General features: G+C 35.4%; 1 protein-coding gene across 6 annotated transcripts in view; it reads right to left on the bottom strand.

Annotated features, from left to right (window-relative positions):
• Positions 1-12,374, bottom strand: part of HACE1 (HECT domain and ankyrin repeat containing E3 ubiquitin protein ligase 1) — a 47,691-nt gene that overhangs the window by 19,367 nt on the left and 15,950 nt on the right. For 4 of the 6 annotated variants that reach the window (XM_085574925.1, XM_021553833.3, XM_021553836.3 and 1 more), the window contains exons 10-13: positions 11,073-11,179; positions 7,076-7,322; positions 1,818-2,155; positions 642-710 (exon numbers count right to left, since the gene is read on the bottom strand). In XM_085574925.1, the coding sequence (XP_085431051.1) occupies positions 642-710; positions 1,818-2,155; positions 7,076-7,322; positions 11,073-11,179 (761 nt within the window). The remainder of the gene's footprint in view (positions 1-641; positions 711-1,817; positions 2,156-7,075; positions 7,323-11,072; positions 11,180-12,374) is intronic. The other 2 variants (XM_021553835.3, XM_085574928.1) reach the window with 1 other exon arrangement.

Here is a 12,374-nt window from a genome sequence, read left to right on the forward strand (position 1 = left end):
CTGAAAGAAAAATAGGTTAGAAGCCTGTTAGAGATTTAATAATAATGCTTCATGATGCAAAAAGTCTACATAAAGAAAAAGTGCAATTTATCATATAGACAAGTTTCAAGAGATTCTTCTATTCTATTCCTTTTTCCTAACTCTTGTTTCTAAACAACTAGTACTACCTCATCTGTTAAACATGAGAGGATTAGAAGCAGCTCCCCACACAGAAGGAAGGTTATAAACCTGGAAGTCCCAGAGAAATTCTGGAAATAGTCAACTGTACAAAGATGATTTAGACTCTTAAGTCGTCATACATTTGAGGAAGAATGAAAGTTTACGTCTACCTTAAAATGGAAGGCCTTATTTGGAACAAATATAAGGAAAGGATCCATTCATCAAATTATTCTGTTGTTCTGTGAAATATATTTTGTTCAGAAATCTTACAAAACAGATCACTTAAATATGCAGAAGAGTTCATTTAAGTCTGAACTCTGAATCATTAATCTACACTATTGAGTGCAGCAAGACCATTAAATTGCATATTGTTCATATATCACAGCAACAATCTAAAAATACAACTCAGCAAGAAAAAAATGAATTATTGCCAGGGAGGAACAGAGAGGCAGATTACAGGGTCTGTATTTGTTGAATCTTACCGGTTAACAAAACACTTTAGGACATCATCATGTTTACATACAAATTCTATAAAACGAGGTGATGTCATCCTGTTCAAAAATCATAAGATGTTTTCGGTTAGTGCAATCAAAACTAATTTGAATTACATAAATTGTTGGGGTTTTTTAAAATAAATACTACACAAATAGAAACTGATGCTGTTTGACTAGTCATCATGAAACTAAATATTCAACAGCATTAAGACCTCATAACAAGAAACAGAAATTTCAGAATTCTAACAGAAAAGGCAAAAATTTCAATAACCAATCATCTTCCAGAACATCCACAGAGAACTATGCCCCAAACAAATTTTACTGTCAATTGAAAATACTGGCCAATCTGAAAGCTTTTATTCAACTCAGTTTGGCAGAGAAAGAATGATGATTAGGAATAAGAGCTGACATGTAGTAGGACCCTTGCTGCTAGATTCCTCAGGGAGCTTGTGATACCATCATAGTTGCCTAATCTTCTAGTCATGAGGGCCAAAGTCATAAATATAATCCATAACAATCTTGGAGAGACTAGGACCTCAGTAACAAGTGGTCACACTTGCTTCCTTTTTAAACCAGACCTCAATGATATTAGGCTTACCTAAGCTGAACTGCATGTTCCACACAAAGCTACATATTTGTCAACCTGGGACAGGATTCCAAGTGAGCATTACTTTGAGACTGAACTCTCCTTTTTATATATAATATAGTCAAATAAGTTTTGCCCCAGCCATCATTTTCATACACAAAGATAACTCACTATTTTTTTCTCTTCTGAGCTCACAGCTCTTCTTGTTGGATAATCACATTAAATTCAGGGTTAATTTCACATTCAGAACCAACAGCAAATACAGCTAAGCTTCAAAATACCAAAATCCTACAAGTATAGTACATGATTACAAAGACCCATTAGAAATTCAATACAAAATGTGTCTCAGTGCAGCTATATTCATAGGCAGCAGCACTATGGAAAACTTGCAGTGCTGTTTGGTGCCTTTAGAACCATTAAAAAAAACCATTCAAATAACTGAACTAGTGAAAGCATTAAACAGCATAGCTTTGACTGTCACTAATACAATGTGGTCAGTTATCAACATTCTTCCAAGAAAGTATGTATGATTTTAAAATGGTAATAGTTTGGGTAAGAAAAATGAATCAGTTCCTTACCCCTGAGGCATCTGACAGGAGCAGCACATATAGAAGGCTTGAATGACAGCACTTAGCCTGTTTGCTGTCATGGAGACAACATCCTGACAATCAGCACAAGCTTCCTGCTTCCCAGCAACATCATATGTTTTTAACTCGACAGCATCAGTGGACAGCTCTTTTCTTCCCTCAGCTCCTGCAGTGGCAAAAGAAGGCGCAGAAGTAGCATCTTGGTGATCTGGTCCTTTTTGCTTCAATAAAATAGAAGTAATGTTGGCAGAGTCCTTTTTGTTTTTCATCAGCTCTGTGGCTATCAGAACAAGCCATTCATCCAAAGAATGCCAGAGCAGTTCAAGCGGCTGCAATAAACACATGAAAAAACAGACAAAAAGAAACATGTTGACATTAGATAATATTAATAATGTGATAATTCTCTTAAGACAAATAAATATCATGCACATTTTAAAGCTTTAAATGATCCTTTAAAGGTCAGGTTAGAGATAAAAGGCCAATACTCATAAAAAATCTTGCACTTGTAGCCAAACAGTACAAAGAGACAATTTCATATAGAAGGAAAATCAAGCAGCAGATGGAAGAAGGATAAACTCATTTAGAAAGAACTAGAGAAGAACTATAGAACAGAACTATATGACAAAGTTTGGCTTCACAGACCACCCTACTGCCTAACCACTGCAGTCAGGCAGGGAAACAAGAACACACAGGTTGCGTTTCTAGAGTAAGAGAGTGCCAGTTCTTTAGGAAGAAGATGGTCAGAGGAGCTTCCTCTACCAAGAAGATGGAGGAAATCCCAGACAATACCACATAGATTCACGTTCATGTCTATTAAAAATGTGCTTTATGCACAATATGAGCTCATACAGCTCACTTTGATAGTACCTCAGATGTTTCAGTGTAAGGGTCACTAACATCTAGCTTTACAAAGTAGAATCAAATATCAGCAGAATTCCATATCAAATTATAAGGCTATAAATTTTATTTTACTTCAACAAAGACATGCTTTTTTTACTACCACCTGCTAAAACTCAAAATAATTGAAATCTAGTACAATCCCCTCATTACACATTTACTCTGAGCTGCAGACCTACTATGGAAGACAAAAAGGGACAAGACCTGCTGCTTTCCTATGAGTATAAAAAAATCTACAAAGGCTGTGTTTTCTCTTAATGGTGTTTAAGGGCTTGTTTCACAAGCCCACAGTCTAGTGAGCATAGGGATATGAATCCTACAGGGAAGTGATGGACTCAAGTACTTAACAGCATTCCAAAAGTAAGAGTGAACTTCTAAATTGATTCCTTTTTACATATATTACTCATTACAAATGTCTCATCAACATTTTTCTCCAGTGAAAACACTCAAAGACTTAGCAAACACTGAAAGCTATATTCTCAGGTTGCTTTTGAAAATAAAGAGCTGCTCACTGTAGCTTAACATCTGTACACTATCTGGAGCACTGTCAGTTGCACCTCATAGCTGACATGCTCTCAATACACAATAAATTACTTCTCATAAGAGCTCTGTATTAAAAGATTCAGCTTAAAATCATTATTTTAAAATTTACTACTATGCTTCCATTTTTTCCCAATAGAAGTGTGGGGGAAAGCCAGCCTGATAATACTGGTAGACTTTGCTCAACGCTTTGTATGTCACTCAATACTTGTGCTCCTAGTGACCACACATTTCTCTAGGTGGTGATCTGAATACCTCCAGCGCAGATAGCATTTTCTACATAAATGTCTGCCACACAGGATCAAGTTATCCTCCTTCCAAGACCCATCTGGCAGACTTTTAGCACAAAACATAACATTAAAAAAAAACTTTCTAATGGAAACTAGGATTAATTGAATACACAGAAGAATTAAAATGTACCTGTACTCTCAACCTATAACTCAGGAGAAACTAGGTATTTACTAGAATACTAAAACCTAATTTTTTTCCCTCAAACTTTTCAATGTTTAGTCTGCCATATTCCACCATATTCCCTCAGTATCTTGTGTTTTATCTTTTATTTCCAAGAGTTTTAGCACACTTTTCAAAACTTTTCTACCCAATTTGTTTTTCCAAAGCTAGTTCTTCACAGCTTCTGATCATAAACTCATTTAAAAGTCTAGTCAAGCACAGCAGTGTTAACATTTCATTTTATTTTTTTCTAGTCCAACTTCAAGATATAAAACACTTCTAAATATTGCCCATCACCTCCATATCCATGACTGTCAGCATTTTATGCTGTCATTCATAACCTTTTCAAGTAGCATACATATTCAATCAAACCACTAGTAATGTTTTTTCAAACTACTAGTCAGCATTCTTCAGTTAATTCTTACCATGAACCTCATATTAAACAAAGGCCTCCACTCAAACTTCAGTTGTCATGCTTCAGGGTGTGGAAAAGTTTCTCTAGAATTATACGGCTGAGTCTGATGGAGTACCAAGCTGTTACAGCTGCACACCTTACCTCCCAAATGCAAGAATTTACCTATGCAATGCCTTCCTCTTTACTCATCTAGAAAGCAAGACCAGTAACCAAATCCATATTCAAACTGCAACACAGAAGCAAAATCTTTTGCCAGATGTCAGATAACTTTTTAAGACACTGGGTGCAGGAGATCACTAACCGATGAAGTGACATTATCACAGCAGAGTTGTTACCTCAATTCTAGAAAAGAACAGTATCTGAAACAAGGAAAAAATATTAAGCACTTCCCAACCTTGTTCAATTACAGAGAAATTTTGCAGCAAGTTTCCCTAATATGCAATTACACTGAACAGCAATTGGAAGAGCAATACATGGAAAAGTAACGAGTGTAAACCTGGTCAAAATTACTCAAAGTTTCTCACTGGTAAGATCTCATTTAAGTTAGCAGATTCAAGCTTGGAAGACAAAATTCAATGATTCTTTTGTATCTTTCAGGGTCAGTACGAGAATGTGTTATCATTAGCTAGTACCTCCACTTTAAAACATCTGGATATGCTGAATCACATACAGAGAATTCCACAAAAGCACAGGTAGGCCTGTGATTTTCCTGACCTCATCAAGCCTACATTCCTCTGTAGGCTCAGATCCAGAATACTCATTTTTAATCCCTTCCCAGCTACATTACAGTGGCAACTCTTCAAATATGTTCAATCAGTACATTGAAACAGAAAAATTTAATGAAGAATTACAAGAAGTCAGGTCTTTTTTATCTCCTCCCAAATGGTGTAGAAGACCATCAAAAGCACATATTCAAAGAAAGGAAAAAAAAGCAGAAGGAAAGGTAGGACTAAGAGAAACCTGGAAGTCATCCAATTCACTCAGCGCTATATCTAATCTCCCACTACCCAGTCTACTGGAAATTCAGGGAAGAACAAGCTAAACCAACCACAACTGTATATTAACTTTGCATTGCCAGACCTGTGTGCCCATTCCCAAACAACAGTAAGTTCTCATCAGCAGTTTTATATTTCTGAGTTTGAAATGTATATCAGTCTTTAAAATACCACGGACACAACAGCAGCCCTACTGCATGGTTACCTCACTCATGAAACTTCTAAATAAATTACAATAATTGCAATTTTTAAATAATTTTTAAAACATCCTGAAATTTTTGTTTTGTTAGATAATGTAACAGTAGTGTGCATTTTGCTTATTTATTAAAAATATACATGTTGTTTTCACACAAGTAAGAATTACTGATATTTTCTGGGACAACTGTGGCAGTTGTTTCATGTAAGTCTACTGCACAAGATTAAATGCACAAAGTCATTTGGGCATGCAGGTAAGTGATTTTACAGATATAGCACCTCCTTTGCAAATTGCAGTTGAATGTTTTTTTTTTTTATTATACTGAGTGCTGAAATTATGTGGAGTTGAAAAGCAGAAAACCTTCCGTTTTTTCATTTCTGGGCTTGGTAGCAGAATATCTCAATGGAGATAGTTCTTGTATGAAGTGTGTTTGACATCTGTTTGTGATTTAATCTGGTATACTTGGAGAAATTTTCATTAAAACTATTAGAAAGTGCTGCCTTTAATAAAATTATTTTTGTAATTTGAGTACAGCTTTGTTTTGTAAAAACAGAATTCTGGTTAAACCTACATTATTGCCCTATTATGATGAACAATTCCAAAGGAAAATTATTACACTGCACATTGCATTACATTTTGTACAGACTCATTACATTTTGTTCAGACTCAAGCACTAGTTTATATTCATTATATAAATCAGTTTGTCCTAAAAACCATTGTGCTACCAGAAGAACAAACATTTGTGCTTGCATGTTTTTTGGTTTTGACAGTCTAATGCTTTTCTTCTTTCCAAGAGAAGAAACTTAAACAGAAATTGAGATAATTCACTAAATTATCTGGAATTAAGAGTACCATCTTCCACAATCTTATCAATATAGCTCTGTCTTAAAACTCCTTGGAAGTAACCTGATGAACATATATCATCAAATAATTGCAGCAATTTCAAAATGCTGGTTTCACAACACGGTGGAAGAAACGTAGAAGAAAGAAAAATCCTCAAATACTGGCATCTAAATTTCTTGGTATGAGCGGTGCTGTGTAAGAGTATGGAGTAAGATGGCAGAAGAAAGATTACCCCACAGTTCTTTTTTATTAGGTGCTCTGAAAATACAGCAGCTATACATCCAATGAAGACTGAATGGCACTCAGGAAACTGGGGCTTCTTTACAAAAAGGCAATCTTTGACTTTCTACAGAGGGATTCCTTAACAAATAAACATAAAAATACCAAGCACCTTCAGGAACTAAACCTCTAAATGGCAACCACCTAAAGCATGTGTTTAAAACCAGCTACAGATCAGTAACCTTGCAAGGGAAGTAGTGAGCTGGTATGTTTCAAAGCACGTAATAATAAAATCCCAAAACAACTTGGGAAAAGATTGCATGATCACAGTGAGAACAACAGAGATCAAGAATTCAATTGTTTCCATTTGTCTTGTGAAGCTGGATAAAACTTACTGATCATCACTCCATCTGTGTATCTCCAACTACCATTTTGAAATTACATTACTATAATCTATTATATTAATATCACCATATTTTGATATTACTATACTCAACAGAAATAAAAACAAAATTTACCAAGGTCACCTGGGTAGCTAAACTTTCAATACCTAATAAACAATCTATTAAATAATAAATAATCAGAAATCATAACATCAGTGGCTAAATGAACTAATTCAGTGGGAAAAAAAATACAGGAGAAGGAGAGAGGTAGGTTTAACTTAAAAAGGGATAGGGACATCAACCAAACTTACTTCCTGTTCATGAGATGTCTGATTAATGAATGCATGCTTTGTGAAATTCATCTCTTTAACGTCTATCTTCCTAACAACATCATATACTTTTCTGACCTTGAACACCTGACTTCTTGGAGTTTTATTTCCATTGTAGCCCATGTCATTTCCATTACTGGGAGAGGATGGGCCAATACGAAAGACATGGCAAAATATCCTCACGATCCTTAAGAGACTCTTCATTTGAGCTTCATAATTACTTGACAAGCTGGGGGAAAAAAATGGAATGTTTAAGTTTCTTTTCCTAGATGAAACAATTTAGTATAATAAGGAGTAAACAATGTAATGGCAGGGTCTGATACATATGCTGAAAAACAACCCTAAGCTTCAACCCTACAAAATTTTAACTTTCATTTCCTGCACCAGCCCCAAAAGTCAAATATAAGCATTATGATTTTACTAACATGTACAGGTAACTTTAACTAGAAGTAAGAACAGCAAATTCTAGATCTTTCAAAACACTTCCTTTTTTTTTTTTTTTTTTTTTAAATACACTTGTTATGAACCCCTGGGAGGAAATCCAGCTTCCTAAGAATCTCAGTGCATGAAGCAAATTGGGATATCCAGATGAAAATGTTTCTCAACCCAAAAAAGAGAGCATCCAATAGTAAAAGTCTACTGACTGATCAGATATGCTGCCACAGCCCATCCTCACCAGCTATTATTCTAGATGCCCATTAACTACCTCAACCAGACAAGGGATCAGGATGGTAAGGATGCCACTACTTCTACTCAAGAAAAAATGTAATCTAAAAGATACTAAACAAAACCACCACTATGTTATTTATTTATCCAAATATACTAAAAGTTTTATGTCCCCTTAATTGAACTGGCAAACACTGAACTCTGTACCAAAACAGTGCAAAATATGAGATATTCATGACATTATGCACAAGCAGAATATTCTCCACCAAACTCAACTAGGTTTTCTTTCTTAAACCCCAAGGAGTAAGAATTCTTCTGTTTTGAATGCAAAATAAACTGCAAGAAATTAATTATTTTACTATCAAAAGCTACTAACTTATAAATATTATAGAAGTGAGCACATATTCAATTCTATCCTTAAAGTACTTGCAACTCAAAAGCATGCTTCCCAGCCAGAAGTTTGGTAAACACCAGAAAATTGACATCTTATAGGGTGCTGTAAACATCTGTTGCAATTAATAATCTGTCAATACACGAACCTAAAACACAGTTAGTTGTAACAGCTACCATAGCTTTATTATGATCTCATTCACGCTATGTCATCAACAAAATACCTATTTGTTTTCAGCACTACATTTTAATGACTGTGAGTTAACTTCTAAAAGCCATGTACAAAAAATTTTACCAAATTACATTACAAAGTACAATTTTCTTGTGACAATTTTTACTTTAATCAGGTAAGTTTTCAGTAAGTCAATGAAAGAAAAGAACAGAGAGAGCAAACAGTGCTACAGTAAGAATGTTAAGTTTTTAACCAGGTAAAGAAAATCACCTGACTGGCAGTCTACAATTGTGTTACCAGAAGCTCTCATCACAGCTAAAAACTAGCATTTGTAAAATCTTTGCTTATATACCAAAAGAATCTATGAATACAAGAAGCTAACTCAAGAAGTTAATTATTGAAAAGAGAAAAAAAAAACCTTCTAACATTTCAGCTGAGGTTTATCATGTCTCAGCAGCGGTATTTTCCTGGTGAAATTTCCTGGTCTCCAGGCTAAGGACCCACATATGTAGAAAAAAACATAGAAGCCTTTTAATAGTTTACTGAAAATTCTAATGGCACATTTGTAAACAGTCAGCTAGGCCTAACCTGCACCAGCAAGACCAAATCATGTCACACGTCATCAATTATTTTCTTGGAAAAAGGGAATACTTGGTGAAGATAATGCTAAATGAAACAGGGTCCTTGCTTGTACTCAAGGCAGAATTCTTCAGGCAGAAGCTTAGTGGCACACCTGGATACTTGCTAGAAGCATCATGAGAAAAAATATTAGAGACTTTTCAACTAAACAATAGACAAACCCAAAAGCAATAGGTTGTGGGGTTAGTACCCAGGAAACTAATTGAGATATTAGTTCAGCCATGCAAGAATATCATTATTGGAGGTTTTAATGTACAAAGTACATTTTACACTCTTTTGTTGGAAGAAGGAGAGAGAGAGAGAGAGAGAGGAAAGAGGCCCAAGCTCAGAGTATCCACCAAGTACTACCTTAATCCCCACTGTTTTTATAAGAAAGCAACTGAGAAATATTTCTTGAAGTAGAAATTCACTGCTTCAGCCAGGAAACCAAGCTGGAGAGCAGAGAGACAGTTTTTGCAAAACTGCATCTGTGAAACCATCTTGGAATTGTTTCCTTTTGCTATCACATTTCTGTATTACAAAGTACAAAGAGAAGCTGGCCAGTAAGAGTCCACAGGACACTCCAAGTACTGGCATCTCTAGAAATGAGTCCTCATCCAATGCAATGCAACCCTTCAATCTTGTCTTCAGCCTCCACCAGCCCACCCATACACAGCAATACAGGAGCACACAGAGGCTCAAACTCAGAGGCAGTACAGGCATAGAGCTACTGTTCCTACAGCCACACTGGGGGAGCATTGCTCAAATCAGAAGAGCAGTAACAAATCAAATCTAAACAACAATCAGTTTACCTCTGAAGACATTGAAACAGAAGCAAATACTACCTCATAGGATGTAATCCAGCTACCACCACTTCCAATAATGTGCCTATACAGAGCAAGTTTGAAACCCTTTGCTGCACTGTGGTTTTAGACCTTACCACAACTTGTGGGAGATCTATTGGCTCTAATGAAGTCTGAAGACAAAAAGGAACGTATTACAAGTTAAACTGATACACACTGAAGCTCAGCAACAGCAGAAATTCTTAAAAAATGTTATCTTCACAGCAACAAAATTTCATTAATGTCTACACACTTCAACCTCAAGGTTTAAAGGGATTCAGACCTATACATTAATTCATTAAAGTGAACACCCACCAGAGTAAGATTTATTAATGGTGTAATGAATTTCCTACCATCATTCAGGAGTTCTGACCTATCTACAAGCTCCATTTAAATGTAACATGACTAATGGGGAAGAAAAAAAATCATCTAGGAGAAAGAATATACTATTTATTTTCCACCTCACTAATGGGCTCCATGGACCCCAGCCCAAGTACAAAAAAGCTTCCCAAGTTATAATCCTCTACAGAATGGTCTCAGAACGGTCTCAAAGCTCTCTTTGCCAAAATGCCATCTAAAACCTATTAAGGAACTTCACTCATGTTTTCAGACACTTGACTCTTTCAGTAAAGACTTTCTAGTAAAGCATAAACCAAAATCTGTTCGCTACTGAAAACAATAAAATGTTCCAACAAATTGCAAAGTGTTTTGCACAAACTCAAACAGATGCCACAAGAACTAGGAAAGCATACCAGGTAAATATTCTTGCCTATGTCATGCATCTCCCTAAGTTACTGCTGCTTGTGCTGCTGAGGCAGCACACTGGTAGATGAGATTTTTTGTCTCATATATATTAGTAGCCATGTAAGGCAAACAGAACCAGCAAAGGTGTCTGAAGTAACAAAACTCTCCCCAAGCATACTTAGGAAGCAGAAAAATAAAAATGTTCAAGGGAATGAAAAATGAGAAGGGTAAAGACAAAAAAAAAAAAGAATTATTTGATAGTTGTCTAAAAGCTTCAAAGCTTCCCTTCACTAGAGCTGACACAGCCAAACAAACCAAACAAAAAATACACTTCTCTGCAACTGAAGCTTGCAGATACCAGCAGCTGTACAAGCACACCAACTTTTTCTCTTGAAGCCTGTGAAGACATTGATCTGAACAGACATTACCATATAAATCAGATTTGAGATCCATCTATTCCAGCATGTGCTGAGCATGATTGGACTATTAAAACTCTTGAATGGCACTAACTGTGGGGTAGTTTATCAGCTTGTGACCTCACACTTACCTGAGCAATTTGTGACCATTTGTTGTAGCAACTTCAGCAAGACTTGTCAAGATTTTAAGATACTGGCTTTCGCTTTGCTGAGACAAGTGCTCCAGAACTTGCCGCAACTGAAGGATTAAAACAAAAGCAATTGCAGAGTGTCAAGGAGATTCAGATGAACAATAATTTATCACTTATGTAGAACACTATTACCCAAATATTAATATCCAACAATAATAATGTATATCTATACTGTACATTTAATGTACATCTATACAACCTCTAACCTCAGTTAACCTTTCATTATCATTTACAAAGATTACAAATGTGCAAAGATACACATTCTAGTGTCGATGCATGTACTACAGGGTATTTAACCAATTACAGAATGTTAGAAACACTGAATGTTTAACCCTGTAGAACAGCTTACGGCATTTAAAATACAAGTCCTGACTTGTAACACATACCCAGTTTCCTTACGTTATCACTTCCAGATAATACAAACTGGTCATTACCCAAGACTAAGCAGAACAGCTGAAACTTGGCCATAGAAAATAATTTTCAATATATGATCACATTTCAGCAACAAAGTAGAACTACACCATGTATTAGCTAACATATTTTGCATACAATCTCATTAAGATCCTGTTTTTGCACACAGCTCCATCATTACTTAGACAGATGAAAAATTCTTCTCACTTATTTTCTTTACTTTTACAATATACAAAAGGTCTTTTTGTTCCACTGTTTTAGTTCTTTCACTTATAATTTAAATCATCTATAGTATCTTCCCTTGCATCTAACATACACTTTGAGAATTCTCATCTGTTTCATTTCACTCTGTAAAATTCAACCCTGTCTCAGAAATTTAAACACTGACCTGGAAATCTTCAGTGTTCTAATGGAAGTAATGCAGTTTTAGAGAAAATTAAAACATCATAATCTAGCAAGCAAAATTAAGTAAATTGGCAGCCAGCACCTTACTATTTTTTTTATAGTCTGTAAGGCTGTTTGCCATCATTTTAAAACAACTAACGTATTAAAACCCCACAGCAAGCTAGATTTACAAGGAGGAAAAGGCATCCAATGCTTCTTTTCCTTTACACAATAAAGAAACAAAACTTATTTCCTTGATTTTTCTTTGTTTTAGATTGTATCCCACAATAACCAAACAAGCAAGGTATAAGAGAACCATTAAAAAAAAACAAAGTAGTTTCATCTACAGAAATAATAATCAAATGAAATTGTGGTGGCAATCTCTTACACTCTAATTGTACAAGGCAACTTCATACATGAGTGCTCATATCACAGACTTTTAAGTTC

The sequence above is a fragment of the Lonchura striata genome, chromosome 3 (genome assembly GCF_050655825.1).
Source record: "Lonchura striata isolate lonStrDom1 chromosome 3, ASM5065582v1, whole genome shotgun sequence".
NCBI classification, from domain to species: domain Eukaryota; kingdom Metazoa; phylum Chordata; class Aves; order Passeriformes; family Estrildidae; genus Lonchura; species Lonchura striata.